At 49.9% G+C, this 27,763-nt stretch overlaps 1 protein-coding gene across 9 annotated transcripts in view; it reads left to right on the top strand.

The window, feature by feature from the left end:
- GON4L (gon-4 like) overlaps positions 1–27,763 on the top strand; it is a 68,590-nt gene that overhangs the window by 35,187 nt on the left and 5,640 nt on the right. For 6 of the 9 annotated variants that reach the window (XR_003523176.1, XM_027612504.2, XM_027612507.2 and 3 more), the window contains 13 exons: positions 4,923–5,024; positions 9,884–9,924; positions 10,511–10,614; positions 12,968–13,166; positions 13,649–13,735; positions 14,895–15,063; positions 16,373–16,517; positions 17,967–18,117; positions 22,292–22,408; positions 22,789–24,459; positions 25,074–25,329; positions 25,918–26,102; positions 26,985–27,182. Coding sequence is in view for 7 of the 9 variants with exons in the window: in XM_027612504.2 (XP_027468305.1) it covers positions 4,923–5,024; positions 9,884–9,924; positions 10,511–10,614; positions 12,968–13,166; positions 13,649–13,735; positions 14,895–15,063; positions 16,373–16,517; positions 17,967–18,117; positions 22,292–22,408; positions 22,789–24,459; positions 25,074–25,329; positions 25,918–26,102; positions 26,985–27,182 (3,425 nt within the window). In the remaining 2 variants the exon portion in view is untranslated. Of the gene's footprint in view, positions 1–16; positions 5,025–9,883; positions 9,925–10,510; positions 10,615–12,967; positions 13,167–13,648; positions 13,736–14,894; positions 15,064–16,372; positions 16,518–17,966; positions 18,118–22,291; positions 22,409–22,788; positions 24,460–25,073; positions 25,330–25,917; positions 26,103–26,254; positions 26,367–26,984; positions 27,183–27,763 lie in introns of those variants that run through there. The other 3 variants (XR_003523177.1, XM_027612505.2, XM_027612510.2) reach the window with 3 other exon arrangements.

The raw sequence follows: 27,763 nt of genomic DNA, 5'->3' as shown, positions 1-27,763 counted from the left end.
GTAAGTGGGGTCCTTGGCATTTTCTACCTACTCTGTCCATTATCTCTGTGCTAAAATTTTCATTGGTTAGAAGCTTAAAGGAAGGGGGTGTTTTTGGTTAACTGAATTTAATTGTATGTCACTCAGAATTTACTGTCAGTCAGTAGTTAAGGCCCCCTTTTTGGGTGAAGAAACTTTGAGGACAGTTGGCACGTGTTATACTGGCTTCCGGCGTGTGACACCTGACGAGTCTGCTCGTGGGTGCGGGCTGCCCACAGGCGCAGCTGCTCAGGCGCACGTCGCTGACGCAGTACCACTGACTCTCCTCACGGGCTACCGGTCACGACCTTGGGGGAGATCTTTGGAATGCGAAGAATCGTCCCCTGAAACGTACATGCAGAAATAATTTTACGTATGATTTCATGAGAGTGCAGTGGCTCGCTGGAAGACTTGTGTTAGTGAAGGGTCGTCATGACACACGCGGAAGAGCCTTAGCCGCCGCCGTGCTGCACGAAAGCTGTGCGAGGTGGGCTCTTGGGGAGGGCGGGAGCCCCTGCCGTAACAGGGCCTCCTTCCGTCTCTAGAGCCGGCGCCTCTGCTCCTTCTTGTCACTCGCTTCCATCCTCCACCCTGTTTTTTTCCTGTCGTCATAAGCACGCCGTTTATGTCCTGCTTTGTCTCCACATCAGAAGGACTCTGTGCTGTGGGCTCACTTCGAAAAATCCAGAGGAACAACTCAGGTTGGCTTGGTTTGGTCACAGGCCCCCTGTCTTGGTGCTGCATGGTGTTATCGGGAGACTCTGTCGGCGTGGGGTCCTGTGATTGGCAGCACCCACGGGAACAGTGCGGTTGGAGTAGGCAGTTAATCCAGAAGCCACGGTAGTATTTCCAGAAACGGGGAAGGAGCTTTGCTCGGACAGAAGCAGAGTGGACTACTCCCTACTGCAACCCTTATGGTTTTAGACTGTAGCTAAAACTCACTACTTTAATCTAGTGAAAGAAACCTATGAAAGTTGTTTTTGGGGATCTTGTGTGTATTATAATGGAAATCAGGCATCATTGCTCATTTTGTGCCATAAACTTCTGTAGACTCACAAGATGTAAGAGATTGTCTTAGTTTATAGTGATTCCAGATGATGTTACATTCTTTTGATGGAATCGGGGAGATTTTGTTCCTGTTGCTTCTTTTTGACTTTTCAGTGGAGAGTGACCAGAATATTCTTTTTAGCTGTGTTGTGGAAGACTCACACTTTTTAAAAAAAATCTAATTACATACAAGCAGAGCACATCTTTATTCTTTTCCCTATCTTCTAAGAACAGCTACATAAGATTTGTATGTTGAAAAGAGTAATGCTTTAAGATATTTAAGAGAAGGTATAGTTTTGATGGAAATAGACTGAATAAATATTTGTGCAGGACAGGCTAGGAGTAAGTCAGCATAAGTGAATGAAACAGTAAGTCCTTGAATATACCTTTGGAGCTGTTCATTATATGATCCATGGCTCGTCAAGTGTTTGTCACTCTCTTTTTATGAGACATTGTGCTAAAATCACGAGAGATAAAGGAGCATGATCATTATGTCAGACATTAAAACTCCCATGAAAGCTGCCTGGTCCATTGTTAGATGCACAGTACATTTCAGATGAATGAAGTTGAGTAAACTTAGATATGCCATAAAAGTGGCATAAATGCTGTTCCAAGGTTTTCTAAAAGGGAGACAGCATTCTTGTTTAGGATGGCTCAGAGACAGCTCCATGAAAGAGGTGGAAACTGAGCTGGGCCTTTGAAGGATGTTTGACTGCAGGGCTGGTGAGGAGAGGAGGCGATAGGAGCGCACATGTCCTCCGAGGAGTCTTCTAGTCTCTGCATTGTACCGCAGGAACAATACCGTCTTGGTGGGGAGAAATCAAATACTGTGTGAAGAAAACTATGAACCCCCTCCCCATGATGACAGTTTCATGATCCAGAGGGATCACAGATTTTTTTCATGGATTTTTTTTCCCGGGATTTATACATCTCTTGTTGTTTGTTTATTGACACTACCTTTCTCTACCAACCCACCCCAGGTTCCATGACACCAAGGCCCAGAGTCTCTGCAGAAGGGCAAGAACAGGGACAAATGTAGTTCTATCCATTTCATAGAAATCTCTGAGAATTTTGTCACGTTGCCCCATGTTGCAGAATCCGTTTGTTATGCTGCTAGGATTCAAGCCCAGTTTAATGTTCTAGGAACGTGTCCCATTGACGGAAGGCTCAGGGATAGAAGCATTTGTTAAATAGATATGACTCTTCGTAAGCAAGCTCTTCCTCTCGTTGTCCTTAGGCCTAAGCTAAGAAACAATATGGACGGGAACTAAGGCAGGTCCTATGGCTTTATCCGTGGTGGCCGCTCATGCCCCGATTTCCCGGATTTCCATCAGCGTGGCTGAAGGAGCTGAGATGGTGGCTGTTGAGGAGGAAAGGCCAGGCAGGGCCTCAGGTGTCAGGAGTTTGGGAGTCCAAGGCTGTGCGGCTCCTGGTTTCATCCCTAGAACCTGAATCAGAGTCAAGGAGTGTGATGGTGTGCGTGCCGGCTTGTGTTAGTTAACGATACAGATTCTAGGCCTCACCTGTCACTGAGGCAGAATCTTCAGTGGGTATGGTCTAGGGATGTAATTCTTATGCATCCTAAATATTGGAAACTGCTGGTCTGGGAGGCATGAGCGTGTGTGATCAGGGTGGACTGAGAAAGTGGAATAATGGGTAGTGGGGAGGGTAACAGTCCTCTTTAAAACTCTGTATTCGTTGTTGTTTACGTGTTAGGACAGATTAATAAAAGAGAACACAAAGCCAGTGAGTAGGGAAGGTGTGGACCCTCCTCTCTACCGGCTTAACTTCCTGCGTGCCGACAGACAGGGAATGGTGCTAGACAGAGATCCCAGAGCCACACGCCAGCCGCGTGCTAGTCTCTCTTGTAGCATCATGTGGCTCTTCTCGCATGTTCCTCCTACCATCTGATCTGCACAGTATTAAAAATGAGAATCTCATTTCCCAAAAATAATTGAGAGGCTTCACTCTAGGCGCACAGCAAACAGATCAGCTGGGCGGATGCCGACTTTGTTAATCAGTCAAGAGTAAGAGGACAGATTCCACCACCAAGGAGTTCAAAGCTAAGAACTCAGAAGAAACCTTCCTGAATGACTTTCCAACGTGTGCGGCAAATGCGTGCTCTGAGAATAAGGGCCAGCCCACTTGTGTGGCGTGGGCAGAAGCTGCCTGTTGCAGTTCTCGCACATGAGCAGATGGGGCTCCAAACCCGTGCACGCTCCCCGTGGGTTGGAGTTCTTCCTGGAGTGTTCCTGCTTCGGCGTGTTTGTACAGAGCCTGCCCTGGAGACGCTGATGTCGAAAGTACTGTAGAGATGGGGGAGGACAGGATTGCATTCGTAAGGGTTTGAAGAATTTTTATCGGAAACTTAAATGCACAAGTGGATGAAAAAGACTGGCATTTAAATAGCTACATTATAAATGATGTAAATTAATGTATTATAACCTGGGTACAAATGTGGAGTGAAAAACATCAGGTTAGATTGGGGCTAATCAGTACAGATTTCCCAGTGATTATGAATCAAAATTGTGTGTATATATTTTTATTTTTAATGAAGGGTACTCATTTATCACAAAAAATGAAAATATTATGGAAGGGTACAGAGAGGAAAATATTCATTTTAATCCTTTGTAGTTATTTTCTGTATATTCAGTCAAGTACATACTCACCTCAATAATTTTTTTCCATGAAAGGAATCATACTGTACGGATTGTTCTGCATCTGCAACTTGCTTCTTTCACGTAACAACAGAATTCAGACAATTTTCCACTGTAACACATAGAGACTACCTCTCCCGTTTAGTGGCTACATAGTAGTAAGGAATTTAGTTATTTCCATGTGGCAGAATTTTTTTTTTAAGATTTTTATTAATTTATTAGAGAGAGAGAGCGAGCACAGGCAGGGGTGCGGCACAGGGAGAAGCAGGCTCCCCGCCAAGTGAGGTGCCCAGTGTGGGGCTCGAGCCCAGGACCCTGGGATCATGACCCGAGTCGAAGGTGGACACCTAACTGACTGAGCCACCCAGATGTCCCTGTTTTTTGTTTTAATTCAGCTCCTTGATTGTACTAACCCCATTCCAAGTTCTCAGGTGCCACCTGTTGCCAGGAGCTGCCATGACTGTGCCAGGCACATGCAGGACATTTCCATCAGCACGGAATGTTCCTCCAGACAGCACTTACCTAAAGTAGTGCTGGAACTTCATAATATACATCACCTGATAATGTAACAGTTCTGTCATTCAGTGACTCCTTCACAGTTTTTATCTGGGAACCATAGCACCAACATTAGAGAAACACTCCTGTTTATTCTGTGCCCTAACATAACAAATGTTTATTCTTTTTGTATATTTTTAGTTATTTCTGAGTCTTATTGTGGGGATGTAACTTCTCATACTGAGGATTATTCTGTGTGTTTCTGTTGTGTTGTACTTGGTCCTGCACGTTCACATTTACATGTATGTTCTGTACTAAGGCATCAGAGTCAGTCATTCCCTAGTTGTTGGGAATTAGGGTCTTTCTTTCACTTTCAGTGCCTTTGTGTACCTAGTTTTACAAGAGTGTTATTTTCATGAGGTGCACTAGTGGGATTACTGAGATAAATTATGTGTTCAGTTTTCTGGCTTTTGCTGCATTTTGGCAGATTTAAGTCTTTTTTGAAGGGAGGAAAGAACTTGGCTTACTGGAGAGACTAGGTGGGATGCGTCAGCTATGGGAAATGAGCTGTGCAAACACTCGGGAGAAAAAGAAGTTACTTAAAAACTTTATTGGAACAGATTCTTAGAGCGCTGAAAATTTTCATTTTCATCAGTGATAGGAGTTCAGAGTGGGGAATAAGTGTCTGAAGTATTTTTTTCCTAGATGAGGCTGATGACGATGACGATCCAGAATATAACTTCCTGGAAGACCTTGATGAACCCGACACAGAGGATTTCCGCACTGACCGGGCCGTGAGGATCACCAGTGAGTCTGTTTACTAAGAGTCCTGCTCTTCACTGCTCCGCAGCTGCCTTGGTTTACTTTGTAGATTTTGGAGGGTGAAGTTTGCAGCCCATTCAAGTTGAGACATTTAAGCTTGTTGTACCCATTTATTTCTGTAACTCTTTAAACTTACGTATGTATTTAGGAAGCCTGTGAGTCATTCACTTACACATCCCACAGTTCTGCCCTGAGTCCAGTATCTGGTGGGGGTCGTACCTACGATACCAAAATGAATAAGGCATGGCCTGCACCCCATAGGACCTCAGCTTAAGTAGGGGTACAGACACACAGAGTTATAATACAAAGTGACAGGTGCTATAATGGCTTGTATGTAGGGTTCCCAGTGGCCTAGAAGAGCGTGTAGTCTCCTAGTGGATGGCACACAGTAGGGTGGGTAGGCTGGGGAAGGACTCACATGATGAGATGTTTTATCTCAGTTTTGAAGCAGGAATAAGAAATTTTGGGTGAGGGGCACCTGGCTGGCTCGGTTGGTAGACTGTGTGACTCTTGATCTTGGGGTTGTGAGTTTGAGCCCCACGTTGGGCATAGACATTACTTAAAAATAAAATCTTTGAAAAAGAAAGAAGAAATTCTGGGTGAATGGAGACGGGTGGATATTGCAAATAGTTAGAACAGTACCCACCGACCAGGGACGTGTGGAAGAACAGTACCGCGCTTGGAAGATGGTGAGTCGTTTGGTTATGGAGTTGTGAGTGCACGGTGGTAGAAAAGGTAAGCAGTGTTCAGATCCTGGTGAACCTTGAATTTGGGTTTTGATCTGTCAGAAGGAGAGCTCAGAGATTTTGACAGGAAATCAGTAGGAACTGATGTGGATTTTAGAAATACTACTTTGATTTAACACCAAGTTAATGTATTAATTTGATGGGTAAAGAGAACAAGATTGGAGGCATGGAAAACAGTTCAGTGACTTGACTTGGCTCGAGTTATTTGTTTAAAGAATTACTTCATTGGCTATGTTGCCAAAGATAGAAAACATATATTTCAGAAAGTATTGATTTTTTATTTTTTAAATATTTTATTTACCCGTCTGAGACAGAGAGAGAGCACGTGCATGAGCAGGGGAGAGGGGCAGAGGGAGAGGGACAAGCAGAGCAGGGAACCTGATGCAGGACTCGATCCCAGGACCCCGAGATCATGACCCGAACTGAAGGTAGATGCTTGACATACTGAGCCACCCAGGTGCCCCAGAAAGTATTGATTCTGATTGAGTGTGTGCGTGACCCTGACCTGGACTAGCATACACACCATGGTGAAGGTGGGATGTTGGCTCTTGACCAGGTTGTGGAGAAAGCTTTATGAGCATCCAGACACACTTATTATTACCTACCTAAATAATGCAGCTAGCTATCTGTGCAGAGAGAATTATGGAAACACGATCCTTCAGGACTTTCGTTCTAGTTTATTGCTTTATTTCCTTCTTCATCTTGTTTTTGGGATTAGAATGCCATTTCCTTTGTGAGGATCTTCCCTTATTTGCTATGTTAGGACAATTAAGGTTAGAGTAAGTGCTGAAAGGAATCAAAGTGTGGGATGCAAAGGCTTGAGGTGTGGACTGTGGGGGGGTCAGGAAAGTGTGAGAAAAACCAAGGAAATCTGGTCAGAAACCAAGGGAAGATTCTTTGAAGGAGCATCTGGTCCACCGATGCTGGTAATGAAGTGTCTCTCCTGGAAGCGGGAGGTAGATTTCGTTTGGGCTTGGCTCCTGGCCTGGAGTACGGAGTGCACTTGGCCTTCCTTGTCTGTCTGTCTGTCTCTTTGTCCATGTTACAGATCGTTTCTCAGGAGGACCCTCCCCAGTTAGCATGGTTCTTGCTTTGCCTTCCACACCAGTTGATGTGCTCTTTCTAGTGCTCGCCTCTCTCCTGGTTGCTCAGGCCCTGGCCTGTGAACTTCTTGGGGAGTTGGTGCTGTTTGCAGTCCTAGGCCAGGATTTGGCCAAATAGTGACCTTTTCTGGGGTGCCTGAATGAAGGGCCGTCCTTTCTTGTCATAGGGTTCTGTGATCATATGTAAAAACCGGGATGGAATTCCAGTTTTGTTCCTACCCCTTGTCCTCTTGTGTCTGATGTTATCATATTATCCCTATGAGAGGACTTTTCCTTATGTGGATGACAAAAATTTAAAAATAAAAATAAGCATAGAAACCTAGAGTTTGGAAGGCTTCCTGTGGCCATGTATTTGCCTCCCACTTGAGTTTGTCTGTAGCTTCTCTGTGTCTGGGTGACCCCCAGTGCTCATCAGTCCTGAAGACGGCATGTTCCTGTCTTGAGCACCTCCTCAACCAACATTTTCCTTACTGAACCTCCGTATACCTGTTACGTTCCTGTTTGTCCTTTGTTGCTAGAAAATGTAATTTACTCCCAAGCGTGCATAGTAAAAGATGTTCCTTTTCCTACATTTTTTCTTTGCCGTGCCAAATATACTAAGTTTCTTCAGTTCTCCAAATGCAGTAGTCCCCAGACCTCTCATTACCCAAAGCCACCGTCCTCTGGATTCTGGCCTTTATTTTTTTACTTAAATTTTTTTAAGTAGGCTCCATGCCCAGCGTGGAACCCAGTGTGGGGCTTGAATTCACGACCCTGAGATCAAGACTTGAGCTGATATCAAGAGTCGCTCACCTAACCTACTGAGCCACCCAGGAGCCCCTGGCCTTTATTTTTTCTATAAGCTTTTCTCCCCTTATATTTTTTAATGGAACTTCTAAAATTCATAGAAGAAGAATTGAAAGCGTTGTACACTGAACACCCACCCACATACCCACCATCTAGTTTCTGTGAGTAACTTTTAATATATTTGCTTTGTCATGCAGCTGTTTATCCATCTCTCTGTCCACCTGTGAATCTGTGTGGGTTTTTCTCATGCATTTCAGAGTGGGTTGTAGATAGCAGCATACTTCACTGCTAAACATTTTAGCCTAAGCATATCATTCATTCGGGCTCGGTATTCATCTACAATTTCTCTTTTTAGGTAAATTTATGCACAGTATATTGCACACATTTTTTAAAAAAGATTTTATTTATTTATTTGAGAGAGTGAGAATGAGAGAGAGCACATGAGAGAGGGGAGGGTCAGAGGGAAAAGCAGACTCCCTGCTGAGCAGGGAGCCCGATGCGGGACTCGATCCCAGGACTCTGGGATCATGACCTGAGCCGAAGGCAGTCGCTTCACCAGCTGAGCCCCCCGGGTGCCCCTCATGCACACATTTTTAGTGTTGTACCGTTCAGTGACTTCTGATGTACTTCCACCTGTGTAACCAAACCCCTAGGGGAATATGGAACCGTCACCCCAGAAAGCTCCCTCAGGCCCCTTCTGAGTCATTCCTCTCGCCCTCTTCCCTGGGGCAACCGCTGTTCGGGTTTGTTTTTTTTTCCGTAACAGATTAGATTTGCCTGTGTTGGAACTTCATATAAATGCAATCATAAGGTGTGTGCTCTTGTGTAAAGCTTCTTTCAGCATAAAGTTTTTGAGATTCATCTGTATTGACATGTATCACTACTTCTTCCTCTTTTATTGCTGAGTGGGATTCCATTGTATAAACATACCAGTTTATCTTTTTTAAATCTGTTCCCAGGTCTTCATGGACACCTGGGTTTTTCTAATTTTTGCCTATTTTGAATGAAGCTGCTCTGAACTTTCTTGTGCAAACCTTTCCTGAACAAATGTTTCAGTTCTCCTGGGTTAGCTGTCCTGGAGAGGAATCACTGGTCAGAGGGGAGACGTATGCTTAGTTTTATAAGAAATTGCCAGATTTTTTTCCAAAGTGGATTTCTATTTTACCTTCTCTTTGGAATTTCATTTGCTCCACATCTTCACCAGCATTTCGATTTTTAGCTTTTTAATGCCTTCTCAGGAAGGGCTTTCGCAGAAAAGATCACAGACACGTCTGGACCCTCTCTGGACGTGGTCTGAGACTCTACGCTGGTTCCGTGACAGGCTTGTGGATACTTGTGCTGTTTTGGAGTAGCTGTGTCAGATTGAACTTGAGGTCAGCCAAAACATTCAGATCTTTTTCAGATTTTTTTGAGCCATTTCATGTTTTTGTGCACTTGAGAAACTGATTTTTAAAATTCCTAAATGTAAGACTTTAAACTTGTCCCATTAAGTTTCATCCAGTTAATTTGAGGAAACATGGAATTTTGAATCTGTCATCAGTTGGTCTAGCAATCCCTTTCAACTTTATATGATTTACAGATTTGGTAAGTGTGTTTTCTGGGTCTTCTAGGTCATTGATGGAGTTGCTTTGTAGTTCGGGTGCAAAGACAGGGCCCTGGAGACTTCTCTCGTGACTCTGTTCAGTAGGCTAGGCCGGTAAACTATGAATTATCCTTATTGTGAAATCATCTGGTTCACATTTCGTGCATGTCTCCCCATTGGAATTTCAGCTTCTAGAGAGTGAGACTGTTAGTTTTCTCTTTCTGTTTTGTTTTGTTTTAGAAAAGGGGGTTGCTGGTGAAGCGGGCAGAGGGAGACGAGACAGAATCTTAAGCAGACTCCATGCCTAGTGCAAAGCCCAATGTGGGGCTCGATCTCACGACCCTGGGATCATGGCCCAGGCCGAAATCAAGAGTCAGAGGCTTACCCGACTGAGCCACCCAGGTGCCCCGTGAGACTGTGAGCTCTGCCATGTGCCCTCCAGCATCTAGAACAGGGCTTGAGGCATAGTTGGGAGTCAGTAAATGTGTTTGAATGAACAGATGACAGGTAGATGTGAGGGTGTTGTCAGATGTCTTGCTGGAAACCAGACGCAGTGTCTCTGTGCAATTCCCGCCTGTTGGAACTGAGACCGACCTGGACCAACAACGCCGTTTGGCTTCTTTTCAGAGAAGGAGGTGAATGAGCTGATGGAGGAACTGTTTGAAACTGTGAGTAACGATGCAAAGTCGGGGCTCGGGATGCTGGGCGGCTCCTCTGGCGTGCTCTGTCCTCTGCTCCCAAGCCCCTCCCTCCACAAGGCTGGTGTGGCCAAGCCACTTCACCTTCCAGCCCCCTTGGGAGCGAGTGTCGTGGGAGGGGAATTTGGCTCACTGATATACTCTGATTGTCCATATGTAGGTTATTCTTAGTAAAATGTTCCTTGTAAACTTTGGATGGCCTCGCCAACCATCATTCCGTGCATCCGTAAAGATTGCAAATTAGTTTTTGGATTACTCTGGGCACAGATAGTTACCTTTCTCAGAAACTTGTCTCTTGAAAGACATTTCTGATCATTCTGAGCTGTCTGTGCTCTGTACCATCGCAAGTGGCTGATTGAGAGACTTCATTCCTGTCATAGTAGCCGTGTGCGGGACTGCGGGTGCCCTGAAGTGAGAAAGGTCTTGAGGGGGCTCTTTCTGGGTGCCCGCCTTGTTGGCGCCCTGTAGACTGTGGTCTTTGCTTTCCCTTCTCACTGCTGGGGGGGCTTGCACACACCCCTTCCCCGGGATCACCCTCCTTCCCCTGTGCCCTCAGTTCCAAGACGAGATGGGACTCTCCAACGTGGAGGATGACGGCCCCGAGGAGGAGGACCGCGCGGCTGAACCCCGGCCCAGCTTCAACACCCCTCAGGCCCTGCGGTAGGCTAGCCAAGGGCGCCGAGGCGCCAGATGGAGGGGACGTGTGTGTCCAGATACTGCCGTTGGCAGTTCCCGGTCGCTCGGTGCCCACGGTTGCTGGTGGAGGACCTCCGGGGATAAGTCTCCTCGTCGTGGGGCAGTGCAGCAGCAGACCAGGCTGCGTCTGTTTGGGAAGGGAGAGAAAGCACTAGCTGGTGTCCGTGGCAGCTTCTCCAGATGAGTGGTGCTGGAGAGGTGTGAGGACTCTGGGGCCAGCCACAGAGACCAGCCCTTTCATAAGAGCCCGTGTGTCCCTTTGTTTTCCTTTTGGTCATTAGCATCGGGTAAATGTTAGCGGAGGTTTGTTAGTCACCTTGGTGGTGATTGAGCGACCGTGAAGCATCTTCGGTCTGAGGTGGAAGTACCGTGCGCATCACACGAAGCTGGCACTTCTGTTCTCCACCCACAGAGTGGAGGCTTTAAGTTTTGTGGGATGGGTTCGTATAATTTGTCTATATTTTAACGAACTGTTACCCATTCTGAGTAGCAGCGTGCGTGTGTGGTGATGTGACCGGCTAGCTAGCAGTCGGGGGGTGGAGCAGAGCAAAGCTGAGAGGCCCACGGCCTCCGTTGGTCCTGTGTTTTCACAGCCTGGCCTGACCGGAGAGCTTGGGAGCCACCTGAAAGCCAGGCCTTCAGGGAACATGCAGTTTAGTAGAAGAGACAAGATACCCCACCATTGCATAATAGCCGGGAATATAGTTCATGGTCCATTATAATAAACACCATAATGTAACCACAACAGAATTTCGGGATCCCCCACCCCCATTTTATTTTGTTTTGGCTTTATTGAAGTATAATTGACAAGTTGTAAGACATCGAAAGTGATTTGATGCAGGTAAGCATTGCGAATGGGTCCCCACGTTGAGTTAGTAACACCGCAGCCTTACGTACTTACTTTTTGGGGGGAAACGTTTTTAGGATTTCTGAGTCTTTATTTGACCCACTTACTGCAAGCCATAGTTCATAGTTCATTTGATCTATAAACGTATTTTGGTTCCACTGATAATCTCTGTGTATGAATTCTTTACATTTGGGATCTTTAGAACTACTGTAAAATCCTGGTTGAAGATGAGCTGTCTCTGGCACTCGCTCGGTTCATCTGCACAGTCTGCAGCTGCTTCCCATTCAGCTAAAATTGCAAACTTGGTTTAGTCTTTGACTAAGATATCATGGGGAAAGTGAGCCAACCGTGTCCCTCTTACCAACCAACTAAGTAATATTTCATAAAACCAGGGGCAGGTTATTTGTGCTTTGTCTACTTTTTCTGTGTGTTTTTTTTCTGTTGTCCTGCTAGGAGCACAGATAATGGAGAGTTTTCTGTTCTCAGCAAACAATGTACAGAGGACTGTCCTTGTCTTTAGGTTGTTACCCTGTGCCTGCCCACACACACAGTAAATACTGCAAAAGGCCACATAATCTTTATCTGTAGAGGCTGTAGAAAAGTTACCATTTAACTGTTGTTACAGGACAGAGGATTTCATGATGTAGGATATCCTGCTGGTCGTGCCTGCTTGAGCTGGTCTCATCCTGATGGCGTAGGGTATCAGCTCACCCTTAATCCCTCGAGCGTCCTGCTCTGCCCCAGGACCAGGCTGCGAGCTGGCTGTGTGGATGCTTTGCTTTGGCGCCAGCCAGTCTAGTTCCTCTCTCGTGGCAGGGGTGGGCGGGCAGGTTAGCGAGCTGAGAGGCGGGGTGTGGGGGAGACGCCAGAGGATGAATTCAGGGTGGGAGCCAGCTTCTCACTGTCCTTCCCGGCTGTCCAGTGTTTCAGTGTATCCGCTTCTTGCTTCCTGCTACGTCTTTGACTTCTTAAGAAAGGAAGGCAGGGCAGCCTAAGTGGATGGGAGTGGCAGGAGGGCAGAAGCTGGACCTGGGGTGGGGTCATGAGTGGATAAGGGAGCCAGTGCTGGACGTGGAGAAGATTCTGTATCACCTTTGCGTTCCAGGGTAATGTGGTGTCTAGGTAGGACCCAAGGATGATGAGTTCTTCCCGTTGGCTCTTTGACTACTTTGTTATCCAGACATTTCTCTGCTCCTAGAGTTTTGTTTCATTTCTCCTTCATTTGTGTATTACTTATAAGACTGTACAAGAATGGGGGGGGGGTGACAGTGCAATTCAGAACTATCTCATTTGGATTTATGCGAACAACTTCGGGAAAAGATTTGGATAGGCTAGGAGTTTGTTGGCTAGAGTGGGATGTGGGGATTAGCAGAAGATGGAAGTGTTCAGACTCTTAGCCCGCAGGAGGTGTCCGATGCGTTGCTAGCCTGGGGAAATGTCCAAATTCGGTCGTCTCCCTACCGGGGACAGGTTTGAGGAACCACTGGCCAACTTGCTGAATGAGCAGCACCGCACAGTGAAGGAGCAGCTTGAGCAGCTGAAGATGAAGAAATCCTCAGGCAGACAGCAGCAGGAGGTGGAGAGGGTGAAGCCCCAGACTGAGAAGGTTCATCAGACGCTTACTCTAGACCCAGCACAGAGGAGGCGCCTCCAGCAGCAGATGCAGCAGGTGAGCCTCGTCCCGGGCTGGACACAGAGGCCAAGAGCTAGCAGTTGTCTGGAAATCAGAAACCAGTATCTCGATGCCCACTGAAATCACAGGGCCACAAGATCTTCACATCATTGAGGATGTTGAAAGGGCATCATGTTGGTATCCTTACGGGCAGGCGAGAATGCAGATGCACATAACAGACCCTCATACTCCAAGGTTACACATTACAGTCTTCTGTGAACCATTCTGAATTTAACAGCCTCACTTGCCGAAGTTCTAATTTCATTCCCTCTGGTTTGAGGTTAAACTTCCTCTGGTTCTGTCATTTTGCTCAAGGGGAACAGATCTGAGAAATTCACACCAAGATACGGTGCCAATCTCGTAGTCTCTTTGGAAAGCAAAACGTGTGGTAACGTTGCAGACATCTTGCTAAGGTCTTCTGGGTTCCGGAAATGACAACACCGTAACGTGTCACCGTGTTATTTTCTTTCCCTTCCCAGCATGTTCAGCTCTTGACGCAAATTCACCTTCTCGCCTCCTCCAACCCCAACCTCAATTCGGAGGCCAGTACCACCAGGATATTTCTTGTAAGGTTCCAAGTATCCTTCACTCTAAAGATGTTGGTATCCGTTAGCGTGGGGGGTCACTTCTCCTAGACGGTCACCCAACACCAGCTGCATTTACTCTTCTCTCCTGGGTGTCCTGGCTGCCGTCCCTACGGCTTCCTGCCTGTGCTGAGAGAGCATCAGCTTCTGACCCCATGCAGGACCAGAGTGTAGCCAGTTTCCTGAGGACAGTCCTCTGACTTTCCTGTTGGGTCCTCTTCCTCATCTTTTTTTTTTTTTTTTTTTAAGATTTTATTTATTTATTTATTTATGAGAGAGGGGAACACAAGCAGGGGGAGTGGCAGAGAGAGAAGCAGACTCCCCGCTGAGCAGGGAGCCCGATGCGGGGCTCGATCCCAGGACCCCAAGATCATGACCTGAGCTGAAGGCAGTCGCTCAACCAACTGAGCCACCCAGGCGCCCCTCCTCTTCCTCATCTTTAGACCCACCCTGATTTCTTGGGTTTTTGGTACTTCTTTTTATTGAATTCATTATCCATTCATTAGGCTCAGCATTAGTATTTTATGTATAAAATTAACCTCGGTCATGACATTTTTAAGTATTTTGGAGGAAGGGCTTTTAATTTTGAAATTTTCTGGGTGTTATTAAGAGAAACCAAAAGACCAAAAATTTTAATTGTTCTTACTTTTGAGAACCTTTATTCTGACTGGGGAGCTAGACCATCCATCCAAAAGGCTGAGGAATAAAACAAGAACAGATGAATGTATCATAAACACAATCATTGAATATCTGAGGACTCAGCAGAAGAGTAGTCTTTTTTTTTTTAAGATTTTTATTTATTTATTGAGAGAGAGAGAGAATGGTAGAGAGAGAGCACGAGAGGGAAGAAGGTCAGAGGGAGAGGCAGACTCCCTGCTGAGCAGGGAGCCCGTTGCGGGACTCGATCCCGGGACTCCAGGATCATGACCTGAGCCGAAGGCAGTCGCTTAACCGACTGAGCCACCCAGGCGCCCAGCAGAAGAGTAGTCTTAATGGAGTCATGTTAATTATGGAGGACTTTATGATGATTTTTATCTGTTTCTGTCCTTTAGCAGGAAGGACAGATTTTCCCTCGGAGGCTAGTGAGGGCTGCTGGTATTGTTTCTGGGGCTCAGGTCTCCTTTGTGCCCTGTCTCCCCAGAAAGAGCTGGGCACCTTCGCTCAGAGCTCTGTCGCACTCCACCAGTCCACTCCCGGCTTTCAGACCTTGTTCCAGCCCTGCAACCTGCTGGGGGCGGTGCAGCTCGTTGAAGACTTCAGCACGCACGTCAGCATCGACTGGAGTCCTCGCAAGACTGTCAAGAAGACTGGTAGGGGACCCATGTCCGCTTCTGCTTTTTGCTTGCACTGAGTTATCTTGAACCCTCCTTCCCAGGAGACAGGACAGGGGACATCTATAATGTCGTCCTTGGTACCCAGTGTCTACGTTCCAGGAGGTCACGATAGTGTTTGGACTTCTGTGAGGGCTGGGCAATGGACAGGACGGGGTGGGGGCCGGGCTGGGTCGTGGTCCTTGGCAGATGTGAGGGCGGGAAGCGGTGGGAGGGAGGTCATTGGGGTCTGGGGAGGATGAAAGGCCGGTGGTTGAAGGTGGTCCGTGGTCAGGTTTTTATTCTCTGCTTCTTTAAGATACTTCTCTTTCCCTTCATGATTGCAGTGGTATCTCTCTTTTGAATGAAATGTTGATTTGGGAGTTAGGTACAAATTAGAGATGTACATTTGCCACGTTCAGTATTTTAAAGACTTGTGCAGGTTTGCTTTCTGCCATGCATTTTTTAGTAATTTTTGAGAACACATTTGCTATTCCCTTAAACTGAATAATTGCTTCTGATTAGTTTCCTGGCTTAGCAGATGAGTTGTGGTTTGAAATCCCTGACTCTTAGCATTAGATTGAATTATAGTTGAGTTCAGGTGCATTATGTTATAGACACTGATCTCAAACGACTGTCTTAGCTCTCTGATGGTAATGAAAACCTAACATCGTGGCCTGGTAATAGATTACACGTACAGTGTCCTGTGTTTTTCTTCTGGGGATACAAAAATACCATTTTTGGAAGGAGAACTATGGATATAGTGGTGCTTCCCATGTCTGGAAAGGCAGAACGTGCCTGGAACGAGAGGCTTAGGAGCAAGGCAGAAATGAGTGAGACTGAATTGCCTTGTTCCTTTTACGGTTTTTGTTCCCAACCCCAGGAGGAATCTGGGAGGACTTGCTGGAAGTTAAGTAAGAATCAAATCAGATAAAATCTGGAATACCAGATTGGTGAGGGAGATGAAAGCAGCTGGCATCTTATCCTGAAAGAAAGGTCCCTTCCCTTGCAAGGCCTTCGGGGGGCGGGGGGGAGGCGATGGCAGCGTTTGAGTGCGCACTGTGTGCCCCAGGTGGCTCGCACTGTTACAGGTGTCCGTGCCGCTGAGGGAAGAGTGAGCATGTCCGTGTTTAGTGGCGCCGAGCGGGACTCCCCGTAGGCCTGTGTTGGGCTGAGGAGGTTGCTGGGAACTTCTGCGGGAGGGGAGGTGGAGACACCCCCAGGTAGGGGCAGCTCTAGCTAAATGCAGACTTGCATTCAGAAGCTTTTGTTCTGGGATTTCATTTACCACAGAATTGTTTCCTCACAGCAGACGAATTTCCCTGTTTGCCAAAACAAGTGGCTTGGATCCTGGCCACAAGCAAGGTGTTCATGTACCCGGAGCTACTTCCAGTGTGTTCTCTGAAGGCGAAGAACCCCCAGGATAAGATTTTCTTCACCAAGGCCGAGGACAAGTAAGGGTTTGCCGTGGGGGAGCAGAGGGCCCGAGGGCCCCAAGGAGAAGACCTGGTTCTTTGTCTTGAGGAGCTGGGGGGCAAGCAGGCACGTGTTACCCGACACGGACACGGAAGGCCGGAAGCTGAGCTGGAGTGCTGGGCGCAGCTCTGCGGCGGGTTTGCTCGAGCGCCAGACACTGCTCTTTTTGGGGAACAATGTGCACTTTTTGGAAACATTTTAACTTGTTTTTTGTTTTTTATTTATTGTAAAAACCAGTCTCATAGTACTTTTAGAGGCAGTTTTTCTTTTCTTTTTTTTTTTTTTAAATATTTTTTAAAGATTTTATTTATTTATTCATGAGAGACAGAGAGAGAGAGAGAGAGAGAGAGAGAGGCAGAGGGAGAAGCAGGCTCCCAAGGAGCAGGGAGCCTGATGCGGGACTCGATCCCAGGACCCTGGATCATGACCTGAGCCGAAGGCAGACGCTTAACCATCTGAGCCACCCAGGCGCCCCTAGAGGCAGTTTTTCAAAGGAAAAAAATTTTTATCCATTATCCTAACCACCCCATGACAATGACTTTTTTTTTTTTAAAGTAAAATCTCTGCGCCCAACATGGGGCTCTAACTCACGACCCCAAGATCGAGAATCAGATGGTCTACTGACTGAGCCAGCCAGGCGCCCCCAATGATTTTTCATATAATTATTGGCAATTTAAGTATAATTTTATTTTGCCTTTTTTGACCTAACACCTTGAAATTGTTTTTCTATGCTCTGTGCTGGAGCACCGTCCTTCCTGTAGTTTCCGTGTGCTGTCTCCTCAGGTGATCTTCCACGGGCCCTGGGACAGCCCTTTTATCTGCTACTGTTTCATTTTTTCTTCTCTCGTGTTTTGCTGTGTTAGTGGGGCTTCGGCAAGGATCTTTGCGTATAGAGCTTTTGAACGTCTTTTGCGTTTATCCCTTTGGGTAAATTCTCAAGCGTGAGATGATTTGGTAAAGGTCAGGAACATTTTCATGGCTCTTGATGATACTTGGCCCACTGCCATCAGCGAATTGCGGTAGATAGGTAACCGCAATCGAATGGCTTATGTTGGGAGGCAGTATCGGTCCTGATTTAATATGTCTCACACCACGCCCATTATTCATCTCACATTTGTTCTGTTAGCCCCATTCTCTTTCCTTTGAATTTCTTTTGTACTATTAGTGTGAAGCACGTCACGATCTGACATTTTTTAGTGATTCATGCCCATTTTTCCTCTTCCCACGTGACTGGGAACCCCTGGTTGTGTCTCCGTCATTGTGCTTGCTCGCCATGAGTAAGCACCTGCACATCTCTGTGGGGCAGCCACTGGCTTGCACAAGAATGAGGTGTGCCACTGTTGGGGTGTACCCTGGGTGCTGCTCTGGGGAGAGGGCGTTCTGCAGAACAGAATAAGGCGAGATTTAGGTCATGGCTCCTTTCTCAGTTTGTTGGCTTTAGGGCTAAAGCACTTTGAAGGGACCAAGTTTCCTAAGCTGCTGATCAGCAAGTACCTCCTCACCTGCAAGACCGCCCACCAACTGACAGTGAGGATCAAGAACCTCAACATGAACAGAGCGCCCGACAACATCATCAAAGTAAGTGCTTCCTGTGAACTCCCCGGGGCCTCACTCCAGCTCAGCCTCACCGCGGAGGGCCCTGGTTCCTCCCACCAGAGCTGGGTCAGTCCCCCTCTGGCTTTTCCAGGGACGTTGACCCTTGTTCTCCTCTGGAGTATCATCTTCTTCCTCTGTTATGGGTATTTCTCCTAAAAATAAAATTACTCCAACTTTTTTTTTTTTTAAGATTATTTATTTGAGAGAGGGAGAGAGCATGAGCTGGGCGGTGGGGGGGATGGGGCGAGGGAAAAGCAGACTCCCCGCTGAGCAGGGAGACCGACTCAGGGTTCGATCCCAGGACCCCGGGATCATGACCTGAGCGGAAGGCAGATGATCAACCGACTAAACCACCGAGGCACCCCAAAATTGTTCCAACTCTTAAAATATTTCTCAACTTCACATTTCCCTCGAGCCGCTCTTGCTGTCTCTTTCCCGCTAGCCTTCTGGAAGGGTAGACAACACTCCGCTGTATCCTTGTGCTTACCTTTTTCTATGTGGGTATGTATGTCTATCAAAGTTAAAAGTATATATCTTATAAAAGGTAAATAGTTTAAGTGCTTTAGAGTCAAATAGTTCTATGAGGCTTCTTACAAAGAATATTTTTCTCCCGATTTCCTACTGAGGTTTTTGAGGGGTGGTATGTCTGCGTCTGTATCTGGGTGGCTTGCTTGTCATTGCCACCACTTGATGCTTTGGATTGAAGCCTTATTTAGTAAAGTGCAACACGGGCAACAGAGATTTGGGCCTCCCACTGCCACAGCCCTGCCATCATCACAGGTGTCTTCTGTCCTCCGGTTCTCCCACTAGATCACAGTGTTGGTTAGATTCAGGGCTCACATTATAAGCGTGTAATTGCTTGGTACGTGTCCCTCCCAGCTGAGCTGTGTGGTGTAGCGTGATTGCTTTGCTTTCCTGCCGACATGTTTTTGTGGAGTTGATCATTGCATTTGGGGGAGCCGGTGGGGCTTGGTCTCGTGAGGTATGTATTAGCTGTTCAACACTGGAGTTTACTTTAGTGCTAGGAGTCTGGTCATTTTCAGCTTCCTGAGGAAGCCTCTCCCCAACTCCGCTTATGCTGTTCCCTCTAAACGTGTTGCTCTCTCCGCTTGCTACACGAACGGCTTCTTGGGATTTTTCTTCCCCCATCATCATGGGTTGGTTTTGCTTCTTTCCCCTGTGCATCCTCCTGGTCCCCGAACCCACATCTTTCTTGATTTTACTTCCTTCTTTTAGCGGAGCACATCCTCATGGCATTCTGGGGAAGAGTGCTTGAGAAACAGATGTGTAGATTTAAACTGGCCGTATTCCCAGTGTTCACCACTGCGTGAACAGGACCATTGTCACTGTGCGACATAAGGTCTTACTGTTGGAAGAAACAGGGAAGGCTACATAAGACCTTTCTGTCTTATTTCTGCAACTTCTTATGAATCAAATTATTTAAAATAAAAAGTTTTTTTAAAAAGTCTAAAAATATATCCCTTTTCTACTCTCCACCTTCAGTGGGTTAGAAATAATTTTTATTAGAAAGTTTTAAGGGACTTGCTCCATTTTCTTCTCGTTCCTAGTGCTGCCTCTTTAGATTTGATGCCTTGAACCTGTGTGACCTGTGTCCCCCGCCCCAGCGGCATGTAGGGTTTTTCCTTTTCTCCAGCGTTTTGGGGTTTTATGCTGCTGCGGATGCCTCACTGTGGGTCCAGTGTCATTAATCCTGAAAGGACTGGGCACCCCCCCCGCCCCCACAACGCGTGCTGTCCCCCGGGCGGTACCCCCGGCCTCCCAGTGGTCTTCTCTTTACCCAACACTTTGATCTTTTGTTGTACTTTCTGGGGTGTTACTTCAGCTTTTTCTTCTGACCTTTCTGCTGAGGTAGCTCTTTATTTCTTCAGCTATATTTTTAATTTCCAATAGCTTTTTTACATTCTTTGAATATTCTTTAATGGTGAGCGGCAGAGGGAGTGTGGGAAGCAGGGGAGGACGAAGGCTGGACTTGTCCCCTTGTCTCCTCCCACGGCGCCTGGCGGCCTCTGTCCAGCTGCTCGGCTCAGGAGAGGCTGCCCGCAGCTATGGCCGGCGGGGTGGGGTTTGGGGCGTCACTGCCTCTTCAACTGCTTCTGCTTGCCCTCCTCATCTTTACCTGTTCCCACTTCCAGCTTTACCCGCACTTCTAGAGGTTTCTGTTGTCTCAGCCTGTGGCTGGCCTTTGACATCTGTCTCGTCGGCCCTCAACTTCTCTCCATGTGACATTCGGCTTTCTTCATTGTCCTACGTGTCTCCACTCATCCATCTGCTTTTTAGTTTTGAAAATTTTGTTGCTTTCATCTTTCATTCTCTCTCCTTATAGGCTTTTACCTTAAAGCAATTCCCTTGTTTTCTTGGGGTTTGAAGAGGGAACAAAGCCAAATGGATGTGTTTAATCTGTTTTTAACAGTGCGTTTCTCCTTCACTCTTTAAGCTCTGTAAGTGTGGACGGTATCCCTGCAAAGATCTGTTCCTTCCCTCTTGGGTGATGCACGGGCTGCTTTCGTGGCCTCCTTCTGTGTCGCTGTCCGGTTGGGACTGTGGCGCCTTCGCTCCTGCTCTCAGCCAGCTGCTCCTTCCCCAGCTCCTCTTGCCCGCTCCTCCCACACGTCCACGTTCCACAGGAGACTCGCAGCGTGTCGGGGTGCCCTGTCTCCTCATGGTCCTCAAGTCTGTGTCCTTGGTCCGGATTCTCCCGAGCGCCAGCCATTGCCAGTTCTTCCCCGGGCTGCCTCGTTGACTCCTCAGTCTGAGCTCTGTTCCTTTGAACCTTCCGCCTGTGGCTGCCGGCACCCTCCCCTCCCGCAGCTCCCCCTGCTGTGGTCTGTCTCTGGGACCTTGCGGTCTGGCTCTTGTCTCAGTGCACGAAGCTGCAGGTTGTCCTTGGCCCCCCAGCTTGACCACTGCCATATGCCGGGCTGTCCCCAGCCCTCCGTGTTCTTACCCTGCTTCCTACCCTGATGCCCATGCCCTTGGCGCCGGCCCATGACGGCTGCAGTAATGCCCTTGTTTTCTAACCAGCGTTCCTAATTCTGGCTCCTTCCCGTTGCTGCCGTGGCCACCTCCAGATGACTTCCGGGTGCAGCTCACACTGTTTGGCATGGCCGGAAGGCCCCCCCGCCTTACCTCCGACTTGTCTCCGGAAGTCTCTTCACATGCCTTTGTTGTAGCCAGACCAGTCTCTGTGGTTCCTTCATCACGTTCGTGATTTGGGACAAGAAGGGTGTCTGCCCCTCCCTGCCTCCCTCGGCCAACTCTGTGCCGTCGAGATTCATCTGTAGTTGTAGCTGCTCCAGAATTGTCTTTGTTGTTCAAGTGTGATGTGTGTGTCATTTTTGTGGGTGCATCTCTGTACTTCCTCACAGAGCATTGCATGGGTTTGGCTCACTGTCCTGTGAGTCTGTGGGCTCCCCGGGAGCAGGAAGGGCTTTTCGCACTTGTCCGCTTGGCCTCTAGCGGGCGCTCGGCAGATGTGGATTGGATGGATGCTTGTCACTGTTTTGATTCCTGTTAATTTTTTTTAAGATTTTATTTATTTATTTGACAGAGACACAGCGAGAGCGGGAGCACAGGGGGAGTGGGAGAGGGAGAAGCAGGCTTCCCGCGGAGCCTGGAGCTGGGAGGGAGCAGGGAGCCCGACGCGGGGTTTGATTCCAGGACCCCGGGATCATGACCTGAGCTGAAGGCAGACGCTTAGCGACTGAGCCACCCAGGCGCCCCTGATTCCTGTTAATTTACTCTTAAAACTGCTTCAGTCTCTTCTTTCCCTTCCCCCCTGATGTCCTTTGCACCATTACTTCCTCAGTAGGAAGCTTCCGTGGGTCGTGGCTGAGGGTTAAGGCGCTGCGTGTAGGAGCAGATCCGAAGGATGGGCTCCGAGATCTTCTGCTTCCTTTTCTCTGTGACCTAAAGTTCTCCCTGTCTGATGATCGCGAGTGTTGCAGAATTGTCATTAGGATTGAGAACTTAGTGTAATTTGAAATGCAGAGCATGTAGCATGTGCTGGTTATGGTCATGTGTGTACGGGGGGGGGGGCGGGGGGCGTCGCAGACTGCCGCACACTCAGTTCCCCAGTCCAACAGAGGGCAGTGTTTCTGGAGAGAATGTAACTCGTGTGTCATTTCTTCATGCTCAGTTTTATAAGAAGACCAAACAGTTGCCCGTCTTGGTGAAATGCTGTGAAGAGATCCAGCCCCATCAGTGGAAGCCACCTGTCGAGAGGGAAGAGCACCGGCTTCCGTTCTGGTTAAAGGTACGGCTTTCCTCCCCGGGGCGTGTGGGCGGCGGCAGGGTGGGGGGCGGGGGTTACTTTATGCCCCGGGCGGAGCCAGAGCCGGAGCTGGAGCTGGTGCCGTAGCGCGGGCTCAGCGGGTGCTCCTCCTTCCCCCTCCTCTCCTGCTGCTGCCCCTTTCCCCACGTGACTCTGCTACCTCTGAGAAATTGTGGCAAAATGATACGGCATTTCTAGAGCATATACTTAGGATGTAGTCTTTAGAAATTGGATATCCTGCAAGAAAATTCCTTGAAAAGATTTTTTGAGACTGTCCTGGAAAGGCCCCTAAAGTCTCGGAAGCCCCGTTCTTCTCTCCAGGTTCTGACACGTGTTGGATCAGTGTGTTCTTGTTCTCATAGGCCAGTCTGCCGTCCATCCAGGAGGAACTGTGGCGCATAGCGGACGGCGCCAGAGGGGTAGGAAGTGTGACTGGAACCGCTGAGGGCAGCTTAGAGCCAGGCCTGGGAAAAGGCAGCTCGGAATTGGGCAGTGAAACTCTGTACCCACTGCTGTTGCCCAAGGGTGTAGTCCTGAAACTGAAGCCAGTGGCCAACTGTTTCTCCAGGAAGGCCTGGAGACAGAAGCGGCCATCAGTCCTGAAGCCCTTGCTGATCAGACCCAGCCCCTCTGTCCAGCCCAGCTCCACCTCTGGGAAAACACCAGCTAGGTCAGCTCTGTCCGAAGCCCCTCCAAGCAAAATGGTGGTCCGCATTCCTCGTGCGATCCAGCCAGCCGCTGTCTTGCAGACGGGGCCCGGCGTCCCTCCGCTGGGGGTCACGGCGGGGGACAGTTGTGAGTCTCCGGCCGCACTGCCTCCCGCAGCCCCCGAGGCCAGGACCAGCTTCCCTCTGTCTGAGCCCCAGACCCTGCTCTCCTCTGCCCCTGTGCCCAAGGTCATGCTGCCCTCGCTCGCCCCTTCCAAGTTTCGAAAGCCGTGTGCGAAGCCAAGAGCCTCCAAGAGAAAGGGGGCCGCGGCCTCTCTCCGTCTGGAGCCCGCCTCCCTCCTCCACCCGCTCCCCGTCATCTTCACCGTGCCCGCCGCCGCGGTGAAGGTTGTCAGCCTCGGCAGCGGCTGCAACGTGATCCAGCCCGTCAGCGCGGCCGTGGCCCAGACTCCGCAGGCCATCCCCATCACCACCCTCCTGGTGAACCCCACCTCCTTCCCCTGCCCACTGAGCCAGCCCCTGGTGGCCTCCTCTCTCCCACCCCTGATTGTTTCCAGCAACTCTGTGAGCCTTCCTGTTCCCTCCGCCCCTGAAGACAAGGCCCAAGTGAATGTGGACATTGCTTGTCCTTTGGTTGAAGGGAAAAATGCCTCCCAAGGCCTAGAACCCAAATTAGAACCCCAGGAACTATCTCCTCTCTGTGCTCCCGTCTTCCCCAAAGAGGAGCACAGCCCAGGGCCCCCAGCAGCAGATCATGTGTGCCGGGAAGAGCAGCCGGAGAACAGTGCCTGTGGCTGGGCTCTGGTGAAGGCCGAGGATGGGAGGCAGGCCCTGGAGCCGCTGCCTCCAGGGGACTTGCAGGAAATGGTCAAGATGGAAGCTCAGGACCCTGGGGAGGATGACCCCAGGGGGTCCCCAGGGCGGGCCACCTGTGAAGACCGCAGAGAGCAACGCTCTGTGGGACCGGACGCCGGCTTCCCAGGTGAGGGGCCGAGCGGTCCTAGCGAGCTAAGGAGACAGCCGGCCTTCCAGCAGGACGACGACAGAAGTGAGCTGGCTAGAACCTCGTCAGCTTCTCGGGGACCTCGGGATGAGGGAGACTCCGGAGATGTGAGCAGAGGATCTCCCAAGACGGCTGCTCCCTGCGCCGACCCTGAAGTGCGCGGCAGCCCCCCAGGCAAGTCTGAGGACCTGGCCAGCGCCGTCGGCCAGGCGCCGGGGATCCCAGCTGGGCTGGAAGCTGGGGGCGAGAAGGACGGGCCAGAGGAGGAGGAAGAGGAGGACTTTGACGACCTGACCCAAGATGAGGAGGATGAGATGTCCTCAGCCTCTGAGGAGTCTGTGCTCTCAGTCCCGGAACTCCAGGTGAGAGCTGGGGAATATTCTCCGGTGTTCTGTGGCCTCAGTAATTTGCTTGATTTGTTGACAGGTCACCTGCTTGCTTGCTGCACTTAGTCCTCCTGTCATTTTTTTTTTTTTTTTGAGATTTTATTTATTTATTTGAGAGAGACAGCATGAGAAGGGGGAGGGTCAGAGGGAGGAGCAGACTCCCCGCCGAGCAGGGAGCCCGATGCGGGACTCGATCCCGGGACTCCGGGATCATGACCTGAGCCGAAGGCAGTCGCTTAACCAACTGAGCCACCCAGGCGCCCTCCTCCTGTCATTTTATTTGACTTTTGAATACCGTGTGGCACAGTTTGGGGGCGGGAGGTTGAGGCGGGAGGGGAGGAAAAGGTGAACTTTTCCTTGGGTGTTATGTGTGACTCAGTCACTAAAGCGTTAGATTGAGTCACCTGTGCGCAATTGAAATGCCTAAACATGTAGATCGTAAGTGTGGACCCCAGCAAAGGAAAACGGTCTTCCTGGTATAAAACGCACCTTCCCCCACCTGCTGCTGGGCTGGCAGCCCCGCTCTCCCTGCGCCGCTGGTTTGTGGGGAGCCGGCGCCAGCCCTGCGGATGCTTTCGGGGGCTTTGCAGGAAACGATGGAGAAGCTGACCTGGCTGGCCTCCGAGAGGCGCGCGGGCCAGGAGGGCGAGTCCGAGGACGAGAACTCCCAGGAGGAGAACTCTGAGCCTGAAGAAGAAGAGGAAGAAGAGGCAGAAGGAATGGAGAGCCTGCAGAAGGAGGACGAAATGACAGACGAAGCCGTTGGAGACCCTGCTGAGAAGCCGCCGGCCACCTTCGCCTCGCCCGGGACTGCCCTGGAAGCGGAGGCCAGCAGCGCCCCGCCAGGTGAGTGGCGAGCCTGGTGTGCGGGGCGGGTCTCAGCCAGCCTCCTCTCTGAGTGCTGTGCCGAACGGCTGGTCCGAAAACCAGGTGTGAGATTTCAGAGGACGTCCTCTGGGGGCCCCCCTGCACGCTGCCCTCCCCCAAACATGTTTGCCTGGAGCCTTTGCAGAGAAGCGTGCTCAGACATTTCAGATGTGACTCTTACCAGCTGCTAGGTTTGCATTAGGTTCACGCGAGCGTTTATGCTGGTTCTCAATCCATCTGTCACGTGCGTGGCTAAGAGCCACGTTTATTTGCGGTTCCTCACCGAGACCTAGTGCGTGAGAGCCCGGCGTGAGCCCATGCTCCTGCTCCGGACTCCCGTTGGCTATGTGCAGCAGCTGAGGGCCTCCTCTCACCCCGGGGGTGCGACTGTGCCGGCGCTGTGGGGGGCTGGCCTGCCACGCCATCGTGCCTTCCTGCCACGTTCCTGCCAGCTGCTCCTGAGGCCATCCCAGACAGCCAGCGGGATTTGGGTGGGCTGGGTGCGGGTTGTGGGGAGGAGTAGGGTTGTGGGGCCCGAACAACCGTCTTTCTTGCGTGTTTTCCCAGGAGAGAGCGGCCGAGCTGCTGGGAAGGGCCGGGGCAGTCAGCGAGTTCGCAGCAAGCGGGGAAGCCGGGCCCGGGCCAGCAAGGACACGTCCAAGCTGCTGCTGCTGTATGACGAGGACATTCTCGAGCGGGACCCCCTCAGGGAGCAGAAGGATTTGGCCTTTGCTCAGGCTTACCTGACCAGGGTAGGCAGGGACTGCTTCCCGCTACTGCCCGTCCCCCCAAACGCGGCCGCTTCTCCTTTCCAGGGACCGGTGTTGAAAACAGAGTCTGATTTTCCAGCCGCACAGCCACCTCACAAGCCTCTGCCTTTGCTCTCTCCTGGAATTGCCCTCAGATCTGTGAGAGAGACAGGACCCAGGCTTCCGTCGTCCACAGCTTGTTGTGAATCCCTGAGCATCACCTCTCCGTTGTTCAGAAAGCAGGGAAAGGTGGCGCCGCCATCATCAGTGAGAGGGGTGACTTCGCAGGGTTGGCTAAAGCGGGCGTTTCCCGAGCCCTCGGCAGGAGAAGAAAGACCGTTGGTGCACTGGCCAGAGAGTGGACTCCGGGAAGTGCCCTGGTCTTCGGAGAGCTGACCCCACTGTGCCTGGCAGCTGCCCTTGGCATGCAGCCATCTGGTTCCTTTATCCCCCCGGCGGTTCGGCCTGCTAGCAGTGATGGTCATGCCTTTTGGTCTGCTGACAGTTTACCAGCGTTCCTAACGTATGCGTGGTTCCCCCCGCGGTACCATGTGGAACTGCGTGTGCGGAGCGCTCCTTGTCTATCTCAGTGAGGGGCTGAGATCAGGAGGGAGAGGCTAGAGCCGTGGGCTGGAGACAATGCTCGCTTGGTTTTGTAGGGAGGGCTGTGGCCCCTGGAGAATGAAGGCGTTTTAGAGGCCGGCCAGGCAGGGAAGGGGCGGTGGTGCCTGACTCACTGCTCCATGTCTTCCGTGAGCAGATCTCAGGAGCCATTGGAGGAGTACGCTCCACAGGGTGGTTCTGGGGCTCTGTGTGGGGACTCCTCCTCCTCCTCAATCCATATGGCTCTTCCCTGTCCTGATGGCGGAACGTCTTCCTGTGTAGGTACGAGAAGCACTGCAGCATATCCCTGGCAAGTATGAGGACTTCCTGCAGGTCATCTATGAGTTCGAGTCCAGCACTCAGAGGCAGACAGCTGTGGATCTCTACAGAAGCCTGCAGGTTCTGCTCCAGGACTGGCCTCAGCTGCTGAAGGATTTCGCTGCTTTCCTGCTGCCCGAGCAGGCTCTGGCCTGTGGATTAGTGAGTGGACGCGTGAACGCCACACCCGGGGGGGCTGCTGGGTCCGGGGACAGGGGACCTGCGTAGAACTGGCTAACGCCATCCTTGTCTCTCGGCGACCCCCGGTCAGATGGCCCTGCCTTGGCCCAGGGTGATCAGCGCCCCCTTGTTTTCAAGGGGTGGTCTTCCCAACCCCTTTTCTCCCATTTTCTTTGTATGTGCAATGAGGGGTTGTACCCTCGGTCACCAGTGAAGACCATGGGTGAATCACACACCCTTTGCTCCTCCCTGTTGTAAAACAGGTGTTCGTTCCAGCAGATACTTATTGTGTGTGTCCAGTGCATCGTCAGGCAGGGTTCCGGTCCTAGGAATATAGTAATTACAAAAGAACGATGTCCTTGCCCTCATGGAGTGTCATTCTCTTGGGGAAAGTCAGATGATAAAACAGTAAAATACATATATAGTAAACGTATATAAGGATTATACAGTACATATGAACAGTAAAATGTGTATAATGCTTTTGAGCGCTAATGCCTTGTGGCCAAGTACATCGGGAAGGGGGTCTAGAGAGCTGCAGGGGGCATGGGTGGGGGTGGGGCCTT

Source organism: Zalophus californianus, chromosome 10, assembly GCF_009762305.2.
Source record: "Zalophus californianus isolate mZalCal1 chromosome 10, mZalCal1.pri.v2, whole genome shotgun sequence".
In the NCBI taxonomy this organism is placed as follows: domain Eukaryota; kingdom Metazoa; phylum Chordata; class Mammalia; order Carnivora; family Otariidae; genus Zalophus; species Zalophus californianus.
This window is presented reverse-complemented; position numbering and strand designations above follow the sequence as displayed.